This window comes from Lactuca serriola, chromosome 2 (genome assembly GCF_051521515.1).
Source record: "Lactuca serriola cultivar US96UC23 chromosome 2, Lser_US96UC23_V15, whole genome shotgun sequence".
Taxonomy (NCBI): domain Eukaryota; kingdom Viridiplantae; phylum Streptophyta; class Magnoliopsida; order Asterales; family Asteraceae; genus Lactuca; species Lactuca serriola.
The window spans coordinates 85,075,848-85,095,819 of NC_136409.1; the positions used below are offsets into that span (position 1 = coordinate 85,075,848).

A 19,972-nucleotide genomic window follows, 5' to 3' on the forward strand; every position below is an offset into this window, starting at 1 on the left:
TACCGCATACCATATAATACCGTCGGTATCTTTCAACTGGTAACCATCATCGGTATCTTTCAAACGGTAACTATCATCGGTATCTTCCAACTGGTAACTGCCATCGGTATCTTTCAACCGGTAACTGCCATTGGTATCTTTCAAGTTTCAAATGGTAACTGGGGACTATTTCACCCCCTACCACTAGCATACAATAACAAGATATAAACATACAGTCAGACATATCGGGGTACTTACCTACCCTTGGTCCTAACGACCTATGCCAGGGAAAGACTATTCCATGTCACTACCACTGACACAGATGTCATATCACACAGGCATATCTCATGACCAAATCACATAACCCAAACCAAGATAATTATCACAAAGACCATTATCTACTAAATACCCCTGTTGGTGGGTCGGCATTGTGGCCTTAGACCCACCCCTACTGGAAGGTAACTCACCTCGATGTAGTGTAGTGTCTGAACCGTCCTCTATGCAAAGATTGACTTTCCACGACTCCTCAAACCCTATATGAAAATCCTCAAGTCATCAAACAGAACATATGACCCTAGCCCGGGTCAAAACCATAACTAGTCAAAGTCAACATTAGTCAAAGTCAACACCTAGTTGACTTGACTCGTCGAGTTGGTCTACCAACTCATCGAGTCCATGCTCCAATAACCTGATCCAACCCCGACTCCACTCGTCGAGTCTAGCAAGGACTCATCGAGTTCTCTTTCATTCAAACCATCAGGACCATCTTCATCCGACTCGTCGAGTTCTTCCTTCAACTTGGCGAGTTCATCTCCCTCATAAAAACGTGTCCTATCTGCGACTCGCCGAGTTGTATGAACAACTCATCGAGTGTATCTTCAACGGTTGGGAGATTGCCTTGGACTCGCTGAGTTTGTTCATACACTCGCCGAGTCCCATGATTCCCAGGTCCCTTTACGTGTCTAATAATCTACGGGACTTCCTTCCAACACAACTGGTCCATCCCCAGAAAGGATTTGGTGGTTAATACAAACCGACTCGCCGATTTCCAAGTACAACTCGTCGAGTCCCTGCTTGACCTTTACTATACAACCGATTTAAATGGGTCTTAACACATCAAAACTATATATCTGGCCTCCTAATGTCCATTTTATATGTAAAGTTCCAAACTTGGTGCACATGGGGCTCTCATGGCCATAAAGTTGGTACCTTTACGCCATGAGACCCCTCTAATAACTAAGATCTAAAAGTAGAACCCCATGAATCACTTCACAAATCCGAAAATGGCTTGGGAAACCCTAGATGCACCCAAAATCTAAGCCCTAAAGATGAACAACCAAATGGAAGACCAAAACATGGGGGTATTTACCTTGTTTGAGCTGAAGATGGAATAAGATCTCTGGATCTACAAGCCCTAACTCGAATTCCCAGGCTTCTTCCTTCTTTTCAAGCTTCACAAACCACCCAAAAGCACCAAAATGGCCTTAGATCACAAAAAACGGTTAGGGTTTCGATATACAGCTTCATGGGAGAGATAGGGACGGGGGAAGCTAATTTAAGTCGTTTAAATAGGGTGCAAACCCTCGGATTTAGGGTTTTCTTCAAACAACACCTACTCGCCGAGTCAGTCTCCCGACTCGTCGAGTAGGTCACTTAAAAAGCCTGCGGATCACGACCCTACTCGACAAGTTAGGCCACCAACTCTTCGAGTCCCATAGAAAATACAGAAATTCTTAAATTAATTGCGTACCGAGAATCAGGTGTTACACAGTTCTTAGTTCTTCACAGGTACTTGAGAATAATCTTTATCGCAGTCTAGTGGGCCTTGCCAGGGTTCACCTGATATCTGTTGACCATGCTCAAAGCAAAGGCCACATTAGGGAGAGTACAAGTCATAACATACATGATCGATCAAACAGCAGAAGCATATGCTAATTGACTCATCTCAGCTATCTCAGCCTTTACTGGGGCTCTGAGTCTTACTTAGTCTGGCATTGCTATGTATCGGTAAGTCACCTTTCTTGGAATTCTGCATGTTGAACCTCTTCAACACCTTGTCCAAGTAAGTGCTTTGATTAAGTCCAATTACTCATTACTGAGAACCCTCAGGTCACGCATGACCTCCTCAGTAGCGAATACGACTTCTGTCATCGGTCTCGGTGGCCCTTCCGGCGACCCACGACGTCCGACAACAAGGATTGCGGTTCGGTGGCGAAACAGCCGCTTGGCGGCCTTGACTGATCGGAAAACGGACAAGGAAAAGAGGCAGTGGTTGGGAGGGATCTCCTAGTGGTGGCGGCTACATCAAACATGTTAGTGTTAGGGTTGAATTATGAGAACGAGAGGGAAGGATGGTACCGGGTTTAATCCCATGTCCATTAAAATTTTAATTCCTTTATCCAATACTAGTCCCTCCCCATAATATTGTTTTTAATTTAAATCCAAAACATACACTTTAGCCCCTGCCTCCATAAAATCTTTTAAACTTTAATTCAATATTTACCATTCAGCCCCTTCCATCAAGATTTTATTTCAATTTAAATCCAGAATTTACCAAACCACCCTCAACTTCCAATTACAAACTAATCCGAGAACTACATTTTAACCCCTAACTCTTATTTATAACTTTTAACCCCCAAAATCAACGCCTTGCTAAATTATTATGGATTTTAGGGCTACTATTCATTCATCACTTTTATCTTTTTATATATTTAACAAACGGGATGTTACAATAAGGAAGACCATTATTTTCTTGACTTGACATCTATAATAGGAGAAAAGAGAATTTAAGTTAGTTTGTTTTAGTCCTTAATTATTAACCCATAAATTTTAAACTAAGGCTAAGATCCATATTTTCGATTCGAACTTTGAAAAGGGATGTTGTAATCAAATTCCAATCTATATTAGGTTGGTAATACTTTTACCAATTTCAATCTTATGAAATTCTTAGATCTTTTGAGATTCATTGAATCTAATCAATGGCATTTTTAATCTTAGATTATGCTCTCACTTTTGTGATTGGGATGCCGAGGATCACAAACGAGATATGAATAACCATGCAAATTAGCTTGTCACTCTCAGTGTCATTTATCATCTCATTTTAATGTGACGGTTAACCACACACGCTCATTCAATCAATGAAAGTTTTTGAGACACCCACTACCATTCTTTATTAATCCCCCATTAGTGTGCCAGTTAACCACACACGCTCCACTAACGAATTATAAAGTATAATGTGCAATTTCATGGATTAACATACAAATTCGCATTTTTCCTAAAGTAACTAAGAGTGGGATATAAGAAACTGTTTAGTTACTTTATGTCATTATACTTATTAATGAGATTATGTCATATTAAATCCATTCGGCTAACGACCCTCCACCATATAGGAGAGCAGTGGGTGAGAGTGGACACCTATGTAACGGCCATTTTATAGTCAGCTTTCTTATACCCTCTTTATAGCATGGTTTCGTGAATGAGACGTACTAGAGATTTGACTGATTATTCTTATACATATAATATATATTGAACTATTAATTATATATACACACTATAAGGTGTATTTTAAAACATTTTTAAATTGTAGTGGTTTAATCTTTTAATATATTAAATTCTACTTTAATTAAATTTAAACCATATTATGGATTTATTATTATCTTTTAATTAATCATTTAATTAAATTAATAATAAGATCCATAAGGATAATTTTAATCATATAAATTTATCATTATCCTATCTATAATTATCTCCACATTTAGGGTTTTTATTTAATTATCTAATATGACCAAAAACAGATTACAGAAGATTTTATAACAGATAATTACCAAATAGCAACCATATAAATCAAAGTAGGCAAGAAAATCCGAAAATTCAGAATTACTGTGCTCATCTTGTGAGCATTAAGTCTCATGTTGTGAGACTAGTCTGACAGAAAACAAAATTCTAAATTACATTGTGCTCATGTCGTGAGCATTAAAACTCATGTCGTGATTTCAGTCTGTCAGCAAACAGATTCTGGATTTTATCAGTGCTCACGTCGTGAGCACCTATGCTCACGTCGTGAGATCGTTTTTTTCTTTCAAAAGTAAATTTTGTTCATGTTCAAGTAATATACATTCAATTGTTAGACAACTGACGTTTTGATACCATTGATGGGTCTTTACATGCACTAACAAGGATAAATCCTTAACACTTAAGGGTACATGGAACCTAAGGATCTATGTCATAACTCTATTGAAGTAATATTCTTTTGAAGAACAAAAAATATAAACCCTAGGTAATTTCGAATACAACAAAACTAAAGTAGGGTTCACTTACCTTTTAGTTATTGTAATAAATAACTAATCAAAACCCTCTTGAAAAACTCTTAGAAGCAAGCACCACAAGTGTCGTGCCTCTAATGGTTCACACCCAAACCCTTGTAACTAAGGAACTTAAACACAGAGATGAGAGACATTGAAAATTTAGCATAACTATCCCTTAGAAGTCTTGGCCGAAATTTATATCCCAAGGGTCCCTTTTTTAGTGTAACCAAGAAACCTTATATAACCCTAAAAGGAATAAAATAATATTATTTCCTTATGGTAATTATCCAGCTTCCTAATTATCCTCCAAAGATAATTCTAGATCTTCTAGATCCTCCTAAATCCGTCCAAGGTAATAGGAAGGTTCTAGAATGCTTCTTGTTCAACTATTGAATAGTTACGCTTTAACCTCTGTACTTTTAATTAATCTAATTAATTGCAATTAATTTCTGATTAATTCTTAATTAAATATTACTATTTCTAATTAATATATTATTCTCATAACATATTAACAAATTATTTATTTTGATTTCTAATTAATTTATTAACCATATAATAAATTAGTAAATCAGTCTCTCATCCTCTTTCTCTCTCATGAAAAGTTATCCTATTCAATTTCTAGGTTAGAGGGCACCCCAAAGGATTGTGCTACTATTAATTCAAGTTTATATTAAATATAGTTATGGGCTTAGACACCCAGTCCACCACTTTATACCTCCTGAATATGCACTAATATGAGAAGAATCTGGATCCAAAGGCTTAAGAGCAACACTACAACTCCAAGAGCTTTTCTTCACCACCAAGAACACCAAAATATCACTAAAAAACTTCAAAATTTCCACACAAGGATTAGGATTTCAAGATGAGGGCTAAGAGGGATGGAGGTTAGAGATAAGCAAAGGTTTGAGGCCATAAAGTTCTTAAAGTAGTGTCTAAACCCTAAAAGTTGGGGTTTGACCCTTACACGAGTACGCCCAGCATACCTCTACATACGCCGAACATACAAGTCCGAAATTGCAACCCAATTAGATGAGCTATGCAGGGCGTAACTCCATTTACACCATGCGTAGGGACTGGAGATTGCAATAATTGTGGGTTTCAGTTATAATTTGAAATGTACCTTACACTGAATGTTACATTATGACCATTAGACAATTATTACTAGTATTGGACCAAAAACTAGGGTTAGGTTATAAAGTAATTAACTTTAATGTTTATGAACTACATATGATGACCATTCAGTGCACCTGATTGATATTCATGACTATTAAGATCAATATATTAAATCTTTCTTGGTATGAACTAAAGACTAACAATATTGAAAATTAATATCATGACAATTGAGTTAATGACCTTATCATCATAAGGGTTAGAATCGGACCCAGAGGCTTAACCATACTAGGAATCGATAGAGAACTGATATCCAATGCACTTTATATAAATAAACAGTAACTGAAGGGACAATCGAATCTAAATGAAAAAACCTTTATTATCATTGTTTCTAGTTTCAAATTTTTGTCATTGTTTTGTTTTATATTGTTTCTTGTTATTTAGAATTGAAAATAATATCCCCCAATTTCATTTTTGGTTTTAGTTTAATTAACAATCAGATTTTCTGAATTGATGATACATGTTCCCATTGAATTTGACATCCCATTCTTACCAATGTTATACTATAATACAATAAAGTACACTTTCCTAGTTGTGTAATAGTCGCTAACATTAGTGAAATCAATATTAGATTTTACACTTCACTAACTCACTTACATAAGTTCCAATTTCATTTATTGATTTAACTTTAAAAAAGTATCGTAAACGCTGGTGTTATAACTTTCTTGTGTAAATTCTAGGGTTACACTAAAATAGCATATGAATGTTGATGAATTTGTTTCATTGGTTTATAGATAACTTGAATTTATCGAGTAGTAAAGTAGATTTGGACTATAATCTATTACAAATTATATAATGTGATGCCGACACTCGTACTTTTTCTCCAAAACATATTTTTTGAACAACTAGTTAGTGAGATGGTTATGAGTTATATATAAACTTGTATTGATAGATGTCAACTTTATTTTTGATGAAATGTTCACCTTAACATGACATTTTGACTATTCATGTAAATTTATATGTCATTTACATTGATACATAATACCCACAACTCTAAATAGTCCAATTTAATATAAATAATGTATTGTTTGGATTTAATCTTTATTTGGAAATAATAATAACAAGTTGTTTCATTGTATTTTTTTGTTGAATGATATGCTTCATGACACATCATATAGTATCCGCCCTGGTATCTCACTTAAGAATCACTTGAATAAGTTTGCGACGAAAACCATCTTTCGACTAATACAATAGTTTCTTTAGGCTTGTAATGTGGCACCAAATGTCCTGCACCCTACAAACATCAAAATCACCAAGGTCACATATTTGTGTAAGGTATAACTATATTATATATGTGGAATTTAATTGATTGTTGAACAATATAGTTAGACCTTCACTTGTAAGATATATTTTTAGGATCTATGATTGTAAAAAATATCTAAGAAACAAATAATTTTCTACAAAAAATAAGATGGATTATTTCATACTTTAACCGTAGCATATGTCAGTGAATAGTTGTTGTGTACATATTTCGTTGCATATCTGAAAAAATAATGAAGATAAAGTTAGTATGGAACTATAGCAAAGAGCTTGATCATATATGTTAATTAATGTGTAAATAGTTTGTATAATTGTAAAAGATGTTCAACTGCACCATCTAAGCGATCTATGTCACACCTTTCACAAGGCACACAGGGGAGGTCAATCACAGATCAGTAACAATATTTGGGTATGCCAGGGTTTGAACCTTTGACCTCTTTTCTAAAATTTCACTCCTTAACTACTTGGCTCCCTCAGGGGAATAATGATACTTCATTTGTAACATACATATCCAAACGTACCAATATATTGTCCTCTTTGGGACACCGGACATGAAGACTTCTCAAGAGGTCATGCATCCTAATACTACTTTCGTCCGGACACGTTTAATTATAGAGTTCTTATGAGATTTTTTGTCATCATGGCTTTAAAACACATCATATATTAGTATGTATATATATTGTAGGCCCGATGTTTTAAAAGTCAAATGAATTAGGTCCCATATATTAAAATAGTTGAGCTATAAATAGGTAAATCTCACCCCCCAACTTGATCATCAACATAAAAAGGGTTCCATGGTATTTCAACACTTAGGTTGAGAGAACCAATCCAATGCTCTACGCCAACATACGGAAATGTCATGTCATGGTCACCACTGTCAATCAATTTTATACTTTAGGCATATATGTAATGATAATTTTATTAGTATTAGCGAGGGATGGAACCCATATGTTACCTCATGATTAACGATTTACAATTTTTAGTAGAAAGTTTCTTATGGTAGGGAAAACTGCTAAAAATATCATAAGAATAACAAAATGTGTCATTCTTTCCTTGTTGGTAATGCATGGTATTGTTGAGTTCCTCGAATCTTCCAGTTTTTCCCTAAAGTAAAAAATTATCAAATGAGTTTGATTCAAAGTCTCGATTTAGTAATCTTTTCAAGAAACTAAAGGTTACACGTACTTGACGGATATTGAGAGATTTTTGTACAACGTCATTGTTTGCCCAAATGGTTACAACCTTTTCAAAAGCTTCCTGTAGTGATCAAAATAAATTAGAATATCATTACTTTTTAAAACACTTCAAAAAACAAATCTTAAATACATGGTATTACTGGGAAAACATTATTCCAACACCTTTTTCATTACCCAATTCATATAAATCAATCAATCTTATTAGGATACGGTACTCAAATTGATATAATTTAAACAAAAATCACCAAATTTAAAATAATTAGAAATTTAGGAAACTAGGCATGGGACCTCCACTGCATGGAGGAACTTTTGTGGAAGGCCTCAGCAATGTGGCCATGCTGGAACTACCGTCCCCTAAACGCATCGTGGAAAATCATGGGGCCTTAGTGTAGGGAAATGTCGGTGAAGGAATAATGTTTGATGGATTTCCAATTTTTTGCAAAAGAAACAATTAATCTTTTAATTAAACTATTGTGATAGTGTGATGGGTATTTCATAACAAATTTGGTATGGTGTGGAGAGTAACATGGCATTCAAGGCGGTAGTAAATTAGCATGAAAGGGATGAACCATACCTACCGGCCAGGATGTAAGTTACTATAATTATCTTATGTGAAAAAGCACATCATTCAAAAGGTTAACAAGAGTGTCAGTAAAATTGCTTATAGACTAAGTAGATCATACATTCAAAAATTATAGTTAAGAAACTAACATCAAAAGGCTCCTTAAGTAAGGGTGAAAATGGCTAACCCTCGTATTAATGGTCAACTACGATATTATTAAGTTTCATTATTGTTATTTCTTAATTTCTTATAGCTTCAATATATATATATATATATATATATATATATATATATATATATATATATATATATATATAGGTAAAATTTCAAATAAGAAACAAAAAAATATTAAGAACCTCTAATTTTAGCTTATAATATGCCATTTCTTAGTTAGATGTTTTATAATTCTTATAAAGGACATTTTTGTCACAAACACATTATTTCATTTGAAACTTGAAAATACCATATCAAACCATTAGATCTAGAAAACCTCATTCTTCCTTTCTCTCACCAAATATCTTTTCCTCTCCCTCCTACCTCCAGTGACTTTCCACCGCCACCAGCTACCTCCGGTGCCGCCACTAACCACCGCCACCACCTACTTTCGGCCTGAAGCAACTTCTACCACCGCAACCCAACCACTCTTATGACGTTGCTTTAGTTACACATCTCCACCCGCATGCTTTTTTTCTCGATCTCCATGAAACACCACTAGATTTGTTCAGATCTGGTCCACCACCACCTCCACCTACCATTGATATGTGTCTTCGACCTCCAAAAGCTTTCGTTTTCATCAGATTTGTGGCGATTCATTATAGATCTACAATCTCTAGCAGTAGATCTATGATCTTTGACGACAAGTCTATGATTTCTGCCAAGAAATCTTTGATTTACATCTCTAGATCTACCCCCTGGTGATATTGAGTTACTAGATCTTGCTCCGGTGACACATCTCTCTTGTCTCCATCTTTTTTCTCTTAATCTCCGTGAAACACCACCAGATCTGTTCAGATCTGGTCCAACACCTCCTCTACTAACCACCGTTGCATGTCGTCGACCTTTAAAATCCTTTGTTTTCATCAGATCTAAAGTGGTTTGGTCCAGATCTGTCATTGTCGGCGATAGATTTATGATATCCGACAACAGATCTATGATTTTTGCCTCTAGATCTATGATTTACGACGAGATTGACAGACCAGATCGGAGATTGTCGTCGACCGCAACCACCGTTTCTCCTTACCACTCCGGTGCAACTCACTTCCATCTATTTCTCTAGAATCCTCGCTGAAACACCACTAAATCTACATCAGGTATGTCGATTTTTGATTTGACTGTTTTTCTTTTGTTAAGCTGGGAATGTTATGTTTTCTCAAAATAATATGAATCTAAGTAGTTTAAGTTGTGAATCGTGATGTTTTCATGTTTCACTAGTTGTTTAGTTATGGTAATGTTACATTTAAAATGGGATATTTGTGTTATAAACTATGAGTTAACTACATTAAGTTGTGATGTTTCTGTTTAAACTGTGATTTGACTATATTAAGCTGGCAATTTTATGTTTTAAACTGAGAATTGACTATATTAAGCTATGAATTTTATTTATTAAACTATTAATTTTTTCTATTAAGCTGTGAATTTTGTGTATTAAATTATGAATTGATTGTATTAAGAGTTTTAAGCTGATAATATGGTTGTGAATGCATAATTATTGTGTATTAAACTGTGAATTTATTACATAACTAAGTTGTGAATTTTTGTGCGTGAAGATTTGTTTTTTGTGTGTTTAAACTGTAAATTGATCGTATTAAACTGTTAATTTTTGTTTAAACTGTGAATTGACTACATTAAGCTGTAAATTATGTGTAATAAATTGTGAATTGGTTATATTAAGCTATGATTTTTTTTTTTATAAATTTTTTGTTTGCTACTGAAATATAAAGATGAAAGAAGAATTATATACACATATGATTTTATCTAATTTTGAATAAAGTATGTAAAAAATAAATTATAATATTTGTATAGATAAACTTTGAAAGAAGCAATAGCTTATAGATCTAAAGATATACATGTAAGTTTTAAGTTGAGATTATGGCTTTGAATGTTTAATTTATGCATTAAATTGTAAATTTATTATATTAACTTTTGAATTTTGTGCACTGAAATATGAATTGATTGTATTAAGATGTGAATTTTAAAGAATTTTGTGTTAAAATATGAGTGATTTATGTATAAATGTTTGTATTAATTTTCTTATGAATATATTTACTTTTTGCGCTATATAAATATATATGAATGTATTTGTTTTTAAAATTATTTTGAATTAAATTGTGAATAAGTGAAATATTTGGTTTGTTAAATTGTGAATATAGTATCTAAGTTTTTCGATCAATGATTTTATATACAGATTTGATTTAGAAGGAATGATGATTTCGAGGTGGCGTAGGTGGTTGTTGGTGGCGTATGTAGTTGGTCGTGGTGTTGGTGTGAGAGTTTGGGTTTGACTTCTTTAAATATGTTAATTAGTGTATAATGTATTGTATTATGTTATCCTGCGAATTTTATGTATTAAACTAAAAATGAACTGTATTAAATTGTATATTGTATATAAATTTTGTGTTACAATATGAATAAGTATGCATGAAAATATTAAAATGTGTATTAGTGAATTATTATGTTTATTCAACTGTGAATATTTCTTATACATAATATATTTTTTAAGCAATCTACAATTTAGAAAAAAAAAAAAAAGATTGATTTCAAGACACAATTCTATTTTTTTATAATAAGCTTTTGTATATTTTAGCTTGAAAAATAAAAATCGTTATGAAAAAAATAGAAGCTACAATGTTTGTTCCATTAAGTTGTGAACGGAGCCATAAAAATGCCACTGAATTTAATATTAGTTCGGCGGTGGTTAGACGATATGTGGCAAGTAGTTTGTAAACTTGGGAAAATTTGCTTAATACAATATAAATATTGGATTTGTCTAAAATGTCCTTAATGAAAACATTTAAAAAATTATATTCTTAAAGTTCTTAATCTTTTGGGTTCTTATTTGAACCACTTCATATATATATATATATATATATATATATATATATATATATATATATATATATATACCGGAACCAATAATCAAATGACACGTGTCCATTTCTTTCTTCACAAGTAATGTATTGTGGAAGTTATTGTGGAAGTGATGTGTTGTCATGTTTTCATTGGTTCAAATATGTGTTGCCCTAATCATTCATTTTCCATATAACTCTTCCATGTATATATATATATATATATATATATATATATATATATATATATATATATATATATATATATATATATATATATATATATATATATATATATATATAGAGAGAGAGAGAGAGAGAGAGAGAGAGAGAGATTACTTGACAATCTGGCATTGGATCATTTTCGTCACAAAATGGTTCTAAAATATTATCCATATTGATACGGCATGTGCACTGCAAGTTGTAATTGTCATGGCAATACATATCATGTTCAAAAATATCTTATTATATTAATAAAGCCATTCATAATTCTCACTTGTTCATATTGATGCAGACTATTTACACATAATGAGTTAGCTGTATCAATGTCCACATAGTTACCATAACAATTTTTTATTGCAGACTGCAAAACAAAATCAGTATATAAAATTAATTAACGGTAGTAACGGTTTAACTTTAGGTTTTTAAAAACTGTAACAAAATTACCTTATAAATATCATCTGATATAAGTGCCATACGATGAGCATATTCAAGTCTTGAATTGAAATCCATGAACTTATCAGTAAGCGGACTGATTAGAATATACCCCTACATTCAAATTTATCAATATAAAAGATAATTTATTAATTTGTTAAGAAGTCTTGGATTTACTAAGTTAATAGTTATTATAAAAAAGATGACATTATAAATCTTAGAGGGTTGGTTTCATGTTTACTTGAATATTCAATGTCGGTTGATCCCCACGCTCATTACCTATAAATTTATAAATGATCCAATACCTCAACTTTTTCATCAAACGTCAAAATGAAATATTGAAAAAGAAGTTACGAATATAATTACCTTCATACAAGTCTAGAGTGATTTTTGGAACAACAATACCAATGTATGAAATCCCTGCTATATAAAGTGGATTCTTCAAAAATTTGGGATGATCATTGAGAAACTGTTCACAAGATAAAGTAAAAACATTCAACCAAAAGCATTTAACTAATAATCGCTAATTGATAGAAGTGTGAATCAAGCAACTAGAATGCGTCTTTCAAAATAAAGAATTTTAAAAAAGACACCCAAAATATAGGTTCTAAAACGTTATTTGGTGCTAGTTGAATATAAAGAACTACTCATGTATTAAACTTTTTAAAAGTCATAAAAAGGTTCGTTGAAAATTATTTTATATATATATATATATATATATATATATATATATATATATATATATATATATATATATATATATATATATAGAGAGAGAGAGAGAGAGAGAGAGAGATGTGAGTTCAATTGAGAAAATAAAAAAAGTTGATAACAGGGGAATTATTCTCAGCCACTCATTTAATCAACCTCTAAACATAAAGGACACGGTGACAAACTTGTAAATATGATATAATAGCCTTCAATTACAAATACGAACAGTTGAAATTTATTCGTTTTTTGCTCTTTCAATCCAACCTTCAACTTTGTTTGAATACGAACATATCTTCAATATCTATGATTAATTATACTCTCAGCATCATTAGAAGAACATCATCGATAATCAACAAAAAATTCAATTCGTATCATTCATTCAACATCGTTCATTAAATAAAACATCGAAATTAAGGTTAGAAAAAGATCAAATCATTTTTTGTTTGAAATTTTCATATATTTCTCCACCAATCTACTATTTTGTAATATTTAAGTAGTCAAAGTATCATATTTATCACATTTTTAAAAAAGTTAACTTGTATGCACTCCAACTGTTTGATGAAATGCATAAACTAAATTATCACGTTATATTCACATATGAATATGTTTTCTCACTTGAATCAATATGTGAATATTAAAACACAAAACAAATATGCAAGTATGTATGTTATTCATATGTGAATAACATATAAAAATTATATATTTTTCTGAAAACACATTGTAATATTCATATATGAATATACTGTGCAATATTCACATATGAATATACCAACTATTATTCATAAGTGAATATACGATCTAATATTCACAAGTGAATATACTATGTACTATTTTCATGTGATATACCATGCAATACTATATAATATTAACATATGAAAATATCATATACTATTTATAAGTGAATATATCATTTAACATTCACAAGTGAATATACTGTGTAATATTAATAAGTGAATGTATCGTCTAATATTTAAATATGAATATACTATGTTTAGTATATGCTATATTCATATATGAATGATACTTAAATTGTAAAAAAAAAAAATTAATCATAGTTTTTATTCATAAATGAATAACGAATGTACTGTAGTAAAAACCATATTCATTTTTATTCACTTATGAATAACAATAACGATAACTGAAAATATAAAAAAAAAATAACTTTTTTATTTTATCTTAAAACTATATCAATATGGATGTCTATTTGTAGATAATAAAAAATAATGAATTTTGGTATATTTAAAATTATTTTTTTTTTTATAAAAATAGCTTCTTAAAAATTAAAAAAAAAACAAAAAAACTATGTTTTTTGTATATATATTAAGGTAATGCTTAGCATAGTTTAAGGAAATATGTTTTGCTGGAAAACACATGTGCATACATTTCCCATTTCGGCCGGTATTGGAGACTTTTGCGGCAAAAATAATGATTGGCTGAGAATGATTCCCCCATTCTCAATTTTTTTTTTCTCAATTCAACGTGTGTATATATATATATATATATATATATATATATATATATATATATATATATATATATATATATATATATATATATATATATATATATATATATTATCCATCCACTTAATAAATGTGTGTTTTTCCTTTTATCCCCTTCGAGTGATAACCACTTTTATAAAAACCTCTTTTTAATTGAGTGATGAGTGATCCCTTCATTCACAATTCACATGATTTATTCCCCCGGCTTTTTATAATCTATCTTTATTCTTTATTTTGACTTTTATACATTTGAACCGGAAACATACGTCCTTGATTTTGGTTTCTCAATCTGACCGTTTATTGATTTGATTTTTACTTTAATATAATTTATATATATATATATATATATATATATATATATATATATATATATATATATATATATATATATATATATATATATATATATATATATATATATATAAGATCATTTTGAAGAAAAAATTATGTAAAAAATCATATAAGTGTATACTGACATCCCATCGACATATATCAGAATTGGTTAAAAATCTCGGTTTTATTTATTAAGTAAAAATAATTATTAATGGCATTATGTAAACTGATGTCACGGTCACAAGTAATAACAATCACGAAACACGATTTGAAATAGTGTTTCTTGCAATGCAATAGCAGTAGTAAAAAAACATTCATCCTATTTAGATAAGATGTTGTCAAACAAATATAATCAAACTAATGTGTATCATAAAATTGTTCAAACTTATACACTGCAATAATCGTTTCCCTGTTTGTGACTGTTATTATATTTGTGAATCTCATACCCTCTTAGATTACTCCACTAATAAAAATTTGTATTAATGTATGATGTTTTAACCAAATTACGGTATGGTGTTGATATTTTTATTTATATGGTTTTTTATTTTAATTTTTTCTTCAAAATTTAGTTATTTTTTATTTATACATACTTTAATTTTGTTATGTATAAACAAAATCAGAATTAAAAGAAAACAAAAATGTAAAACTGAAAATAAAAATAAAATTAAAACCAATCAAGGATAATGTTGGAAACCAAAATCAAGGACGTGTTTAAATGTTTAAATGTGTAAAAATCAGGAAACCAATGTTTTAAAAACCGATTTGAACCGGCCAGTCGAACCGGTTGGACCGGGAACCGGGAGAGGGAACGGTTCAATTATCACCGGTTTACATTGATTTCTGAACCGGATTGAACCAGTTGGTTTTTAGAAAAAACCGGTTGAACCGGTCAAAATAAAACGGTTGAATCGGTTAAACCGAATAAAAACACACAAAAAAAAATCATTTACATCATAAACTTTGATGATTTTTTTCAAATATATTTAGTTTTCTCTAAATAAAAATATATAATAAATGTTATAGATTCTTTTGATGTGTTTGTATTCATCAAAAACTATATTTCGTTTTAGTATTATATTTTATTTTCTTTTTGACTTATATGGATTGATGTAATACATTAAAACATATGGTTAAGTGTTATTTTAATCTATTTGGATTCATCTACAACTTATTTTTATTTGTATTTTTAATGTTTGAACTTGTAAACATCAAATTTATAATTTTTATATGTATGTATGTGTAAGAAAATACAAAACAAACATGAAAAATATAGAAACCGGTTCATCCGGCGGTCGAACCGGTTGAACCGGGAACCAGTCACCATACCGGTTCAATTAAAAAACCGGTTTTTAAAACATTGCAGGAAACAAATCAAAAGTAAGTGACGAAATAAGATGCCCGATAATAATTAAGAAAATGATTTTGATAACCTAGTTTGAAAAGGGTAGAAAAGGAAAAACATAATTTTATTAAGTGTATGAATTAAAAAGCCAAATAAAAATATCAACTCCCTTTTCAAAAGCTACATGAAAAGCAAAATAAATTTATTTAAAGTAAAACACAAGTTTATTAATCCATATCATAAAATATGACGAGGTCATTGAATTATTATAACCAAATTTAGATTATGTGTAATTTTAGTTAAACCTTCTTTATGAACGCATTAGCATGATCAGCCAGGATGTTGTCGCTGCTAATCCATCCATCTTTTGTTTCAGCATAGGAAAATCCCGCACCAGCCGGTATATCCACGAATATGATGTTGGCCATCTAAACATATAAAATTAATCTTAAAATCATTATTTTATTTTAGTAGTATACTAGGTAGGTTGCCTTAAGAACAAAAATAATGAGTAATGATGAATGTGTGAACCTGTGTCCATGTGGTTGGATTCAGTATTAATGTGATATTGTCCAGATCATTATCCAAATCAAAGTTAAGTGGACCTATAAATAAATATCAACACCTTGAGTGAAGTCACTGAATAAATCATTCTAATACAAAAGTCGTTGCATCATAAATGTTTTTTGCACCAAGATAACTTCTACATACAATATATTTGATTAAGAACAAAATAGTTATATATTGTGATTGTATTCTTTGATTTTCTTTCCTGATTAGGGTTCCATCATTTAGAAGGAATTAGAATGGTAGGTGACAATGGTGAATTAGTCGTAAGGTGGTACAGCAAAACAGGCCGTTTCAATTCTGTTTAGTTTAATCCAGTTTTATAACTTTATTTCTACCGGTACCGTATAAAATTCAACTAGATGTTGCTAGTTCTTATTGAAAATTATTTCTCAAAGTTTGAACAACATATAGAATATATAATGAAGACTTTTAATCCAAATTATTTTTGAAGAAAATTGTAAGCATCTAACGGATAACATAAGACTTCAAAATGATCATGTTCTCCTTAACTTACCCTCACTATCAAAATCTATGAACGTATCAATCTTACGATTTTTACGAAATTTGAAGAGTGTGGAATATGGATTTAACAAAAGCCACATATGTATTGATATAGACATTTTGACTTTTAATTTTTGAATGGTAATATTGTCACCAAATTTAAAGAGTGTGGACCATGTATTTGACAAAATCCACAGATATTATACATTTTGATTTGTAAAAAATCGTAGGTTTTTATTAAAATTCGCTGAAAAAAATGCATAAAAAAGATAATTAGAGATCACAAACTTTTTTTTTTGAATTTTTTTATAAAAATTCGTTGAAAAAAAATTCAATTTTTATTTTTTTTCAAAATTTTTTTCACCGATTTTGTCTAAAAAGCTGAGATTTTTTCAAAAAAACGTTTTGTGATCTCTAAGTATTTTTTTATGCATTTTTATAATTTTTAGGGTTTTCCAAACAACCCTTCCTTTCATATATATATATATATATATATATATATATATATATATATATATATATATATATATATATATATATATATATATATATATATATATATATATATATATATATATGGTTGAGTTATCATGAGAATTAAAAAAAAAAACATATGAACTTAAGAAATCATAATCAACTTATCATTTTTAAAACAAAAAATACCAATCTTTTCAAAATGGTGCGTCTAAACTATATTGAGGCTCAAAAAATATATTTGATAATTTTTTTTATTTATTTTTGAAATTTGTATGTATGCACACATTCAATAGTTGTATACACTGCTGGTTTGCTCGTCAACAGTCCATATTACTGTGATTGTTCAAAAGTTATCACAAATCTTTTGGTTACAAAAATCTCTCTCTCTCTCTCTCTCTCTCTCTCTCTCTCTCTATATATATATATATATATATATATATATATATATATATATATATATATAACAAAAATAAATATTTGCTACATCGAAGACATTGGAAAAATTTTGAGAAAATTTATTTTTCACTGAATCAAAAAAAATTGTATTTAGAGAAATATTAAAAAATACATATTTTTATTTTATAAATATTTTGAATATATTTCGAACATATTACTTAAAAAATTCAAAAATAACGAATTTTTTTTTGCATATTCGAAATTTTTTTACATTGTTAATTTTAAAATGGATCATAGAAAATTTTATTATATCCGAAATTTCAATTCAATTATCCAACTATCAAAATCCTCTAAAGTGCAAGCTATTAAGTTTATAAATTATAAATATAAAAGTCACAAAAAGAAAAAAGTAACGAAATTACAATTTCAAAACTAGCAATCAAAACATACCTAATTCATATAAGAATGTGATTAACGCAGAAGCACCTGGTCCACCGGGAATATAAAATATAAGCGGGTCTTCTTGTGGGTTCCTTGTTGACTCGACAAAGTAATAAAACAATTGTACGTTTTTGTTCTCCCCTACTCCAATATACCTTTTATACAATTGTCAGGATAAATAGGTAGAACATTATTTGAGCCGATCCAATTTCAAATTTTAAACGCATCAAGATGGTCATGAGAAAATACTACACATTACTAAAGAGCATTATGTTTAACAATTCACATAAGGCAAGCCTCTCCCCCATAATCTCACAAATCGAGGATGCCATAGTGGTCGAAGAACCCATTTTTTTATATGAATGCATGTTTTGAGTATTTGTTTGAATCTTTATGACATATATTATCACTATTTTAGCTAATGAGTCTTCACATAACTGAAAACCACAACCAATGGTGGAGTTATGCCAAATAGTCTTGTTCATTTTTATTTGTGATAAGAATTATCATTGGTGATTACTATTTGATTTCTAATCACGTACACATAAATTACCAATCGCTGGTAGCTCCATTCTTTGTTTAACAGATAAATAAAGAAAAGATGAAAATCATACCCGGTTTCAAGTTTAAAAGGAAGATCTCCTGCATATCCTCGAATTGTTTTGATAATTGATTTGGAGTAAGATAAAACAATCAAGTAGAAGTGAAAGGTGAAAACGAAAATAAAAGAAAGCTTCATATTGTTTGGTCTCATACTAGGTTCCATTATACTATGATATCTCAAGTTGCACGTGCTTCGCTCTACCTGTTTATTGCTATATATAGAGGAACTCCCGTGTGGATAAATAATTAATAATCCCATTTACTGACATATAAATTAACTTTATTAATAAATTTTGAAGCGTGTGGAACACATATTTGACAAAAGCCACACATGTATGGATATACACATGTTGACTTAGTATTTTTTTAACGGCGATATATATATATATATATATATATATATATATATATATATATATATATATATATATATATATATATATATATATATATATATATATATATATATATATATATATATATATACTAGACGAATTCCCGCACGTTGCGCAACGAATATTAAAAATATATTGTTAAAATATTGAAAAATATATGTTTAAAATGGTTATGTTATTGACATTAACTTTGAAATAATATTTTTACACTAATATATATATATATATATATATATATATATATATATATAGAGAGAGAGAGAGAGAGAGATAGTTAGGTTCAAATGTTTTCACTATTTATTGTGTGTCTGTATGATTGATTCTAGACCAATCATTTTAGTTATTTTAAGAAAGTAATTAATGCATATTAAATGTTGAAGATGTAATTAATATCTATTATATTTTCAACATGTAATATGCATTAATTACTTTCTTAAAATAACTAAAATAATTGGTCCAGAATCAGTCATACATGCACACAATAAATAGTGAAAACAAAATAACCTAACCC

At 29.9% G+C, this 19,972-nt stretch overlaps 1 protein-coding gene across 1 annotated transcript; it reads right to left on the bottom strand.

The window, feature by feature from the left end:
- Positions 1 to 6,352: 6,352 nt before the first annotated feature.
- On the bottom strand, positions 6,353 to 19,242 carry LOC145086485 (serine carboxypeptidase-like 16). Its single transcript, XM_079024248.1, has 14 exons — positions 19,078 to 19,242; positions 18,473 to 18,618; positions 16,610 to 16,683; positions 16,384 to 16,506; positions 12,557 to 12,659; positions 12,432 to 12,469; positions 12,203 to 12,304; positions 12,033 to 12,119; positions 11,876 to 11,950; positions 7,899 to 7,970; positions 7,669 to 7,817; positions 7,474 to 7,587; positions 6,881 to 6,935; positions 6,353 to 6,687 (listed from the first exon to the last, which is right to left on the bottom strand). The coding sequence occupies exons 1-14, from the start codon at positions 19,227 to 19,229 to the stop codon at positions 6,592 to 6,594; spliced, it is 1,386 nt and encodes a 461-aa protein (XP_078880374.1). The 5' UTR covers positions 19,230 to 19,242; the 3' UTR covers positions 6,353 to 6,591.
- Between the last annotated feature and the right edge of the window lie 730 nt (positions 19,243 to 19,972).

Bases quoted from the DNA above. Each gene is read 5' to 3' on its own strand.
- LOC145086485 (XM_079024248.1), bottom strand. From the start codon at position 19,229: ATGGAACCTAGTATGAGACCAAACAATATGAAGCTTTCTTTTATTTTC. The intron at 12,120-12,202 runs GTAATTTTGTTA...TTTGTTTTGCAG, and splicing joins TATCAGATGATATTTATAAG to TCTGCAATAAAAAATTGTTA. The intron at 6,688-6,880 runs GTATGAAATAAT...TGATGTTTGTAG, and splicing joins TGACATATGCTACGGTTAAA to GGTGCAGGACATTTGGTGCC.